The following is a 2412-nucleotide window of genomic DNA, read 5'->3' on the forward strand; positions in this document are numbered from 1 at the left end:
TTCAAGCCAACCTTGTTTCGTCGCACAGATTCAAGACTTTCCCATGTTAAAAAACTCTGGGTTCTTGGATCTATCTCCGTTCCGACATAGTGTTCTTCCCACTCAATCGGCACATCAGCAGTTCTGAATACCTGAAATTTTCATAAAACCATCATCAGGACTAGTACTTTGGATTCTATAATTTGCACAAGAACTTGTAGGAAGATAGTGTCATGGATAACTTTATTGTAGTTGAACCCTAGACTAGAATAATAACATTTCCATGGGCAACAGGAAGATCAAACAATTAAAAAATGCCCATGGCCATACGAAGCAACAAACATAGAATAGCTGGTAATTCTTCGACATTTATGCCAGAAAAGGATTGATGTATCACTAAAATAATTAAGAATATGTGTTTCAAATGCAGATAAAATCTAAACATTGGGGCTTATATTGTGAGCAGCTTATCAAAATGTTTAGCACAATTTAAAACTAGATCCAGGACAGAGAATTCATAAATAACTATTCTACGGCTTCTTTCTTGGAAAATTCCAATGGTACTGATCCTTTCTGCCTAAGAAAGATATTCGAGCTGATGTTCCATTTCTAATCAAAGGCTACATCAAGTCATCACATGAGAAAATAGAACAAACACATAAAACACAAGATTTCTTAAACACTTCAGCATGTATCCTCTCATATTTCCCTTGAGAAATAGAAACTAAAGTATATTCAAGTATAATATCACCGGAACAGATCCATGCTCATAGGGTCCATCATAGAAGTTTACTTCATGAACAACCTAAACTGATCCTCAATCCCATATCATACAAAATAAATAAATAAATAAAAGAAAGATATTTGTACATTATAATTAACAGCAGATTGGTGAGGACTTTGGATGAGAAGCGAGGTCATTTTGCCGCCACCCCACCCCCAAGTTTCTTTATATTACTCAATTCACGTAGAATTACTTTCTAGTTACATTCCTCGCAAAATAAGGTCCAGCCAGTAAAAAGTTGTAGCCCATAGTTATGTTGATTCCTGCATCCATATGTTGGACAAACCACAAGTCATGAAAGTTATGAGAACTTAGTGTGCGCCACGAGAGTAAAGTGAGCGGGATGAAATTTGACTTCTACTTAATAAAATTCTTTTTTTCTCAACATACTGATTTTCAGCTTCGAAATTCAAATTCAAATGTTTCAGCTAAAACCAAAGAATACAAGCAAAATGGACATTTTTGTATACATATGCATCTAGACATTCAATAAAGACAGGAGAACATACATAAATATGTAGAGGGAGGGAAATTTTCATTGAGTTTCGGGCGGCTCAAGGTGATTTCACCTGTAAAGTATTAATCTTAGAGAAAATGGAATTTCCACAATAAATGCAAACCCCTCTGATATGATTTTTGAGGATACAAATTCTTATTTAGATTAAGATAGTAATTTTTCTCATTTCATTCATTTCCGGTCAATAGACTATCACTATAGACCCAACGGATATGCATGCATAACATAGAAATTTTAACAGAAGCTAGCTCAACTGCACAAGTCACTTCAAAAACGCTAATGATATACATCACGTGCGAAAGCCACATTATTTAACGATTCACTAATTAGTAAAATTAGGCAGATAATGATGGTTCAAATATAGATAAAAATAACAATAGACGTCAAAGAAAACTCATGCATAAAATGGAAAATTCAACACAATACAGTACACACCACTGTAGAAAACCTAAAGAAACACATCAAACACCAAAACCACAATCTTTCACCGCTTGCTGAATGATATAAATATAGTAGATTGATAAGCGCGAAGGGACCTGTTTGACAGATTCAGCGATTTCAGGGCCGATGCCGTCACCGGGGAAGAGAGTAGCGCGGATCAGATTGGATTCGGATGAGAAGCTCCGATTGAAAAAGCTAGGGTTTGGGGAGGAGGAGGATAAGATCCCGTCGAGTCGGCTACGAGCAAGTCGTCTCACGAGTTGGGATGCCATTGACAAACACAATTATTCGATCAATCGAATAACAATACCAAATTTCTAGGGAGGGAGAGTGCGCAAAGCAGAGCAAAGGCCTTTCTAATGTAAATGGGTCGCCGGGAGAAGAGTCAGCGTCTTTATTGTCACCAATGGAAGGTTGGCACGTGTCTAGTAAAGTGTTCTGCTGGGCGTGGTTGATCGATTGGAAAAAGAGCCAACTGTTTGGCCAGGCTCAAAGCTACAAAAAAATACATATGTGGAAATTACATAATTACACATGTTTAATTATTAGAATTCAAAAATAATGGATCAAGTTTCATTATTCAAAAATCAAGTACGAATATAATAAATATTACCCCCTAATTCAATTTCAACCCTAATTTTATTATCTCTCACTCACTCTCCATCTTCTCCATTTCTTCCTTTCCCTTGCT

The 2412-nt window shown here is 36.3% G+C and overlaps 1 protein-coding gene across 1 annotated transcript in view; it reads right to left on the reverse strand.

Moving 5' to 3' along the window:
* Positions 1-2176, reverse strand: part of LOC111399926 (isocitrate dehydrogenase [NAD] catalytic subunit 5, mitochondrial-like) — a 9875-nt gene extending 7699 nt beyond the window's left edge. The window contains exons 1-2 of the mRNA XM_023027411.1: positions 1817-2176; positions 8-131 (exon numbers count right to left, since the gene is read on the reverse strand). Coding sequence (XP_022883179.1) covers positions 8-131; positions 1817-1993 — 301 coding nt within the window. The 5' untranslated portion in view covers positions 1994-2176. The remainder of the gene's footprint in view (positions 1-7; positions 132-1816) is intronic.
* Positions 2177-2412: the final 236 nt, after the last annotated feature.

This window comes from Olea europaea, chromosome 9 (assembly GCF_002742605.1).
Source record: "Olea europaea var. sylvestris chromosome 9, O_europaea_v1, whole genome shotgun sequence".
Lineage (NCBI taxonomy): Eukaryota > Viridiplantae > Streptophyta > Magnoliopsida > Lamiales > Oleaceae > Olea > Olea europaea.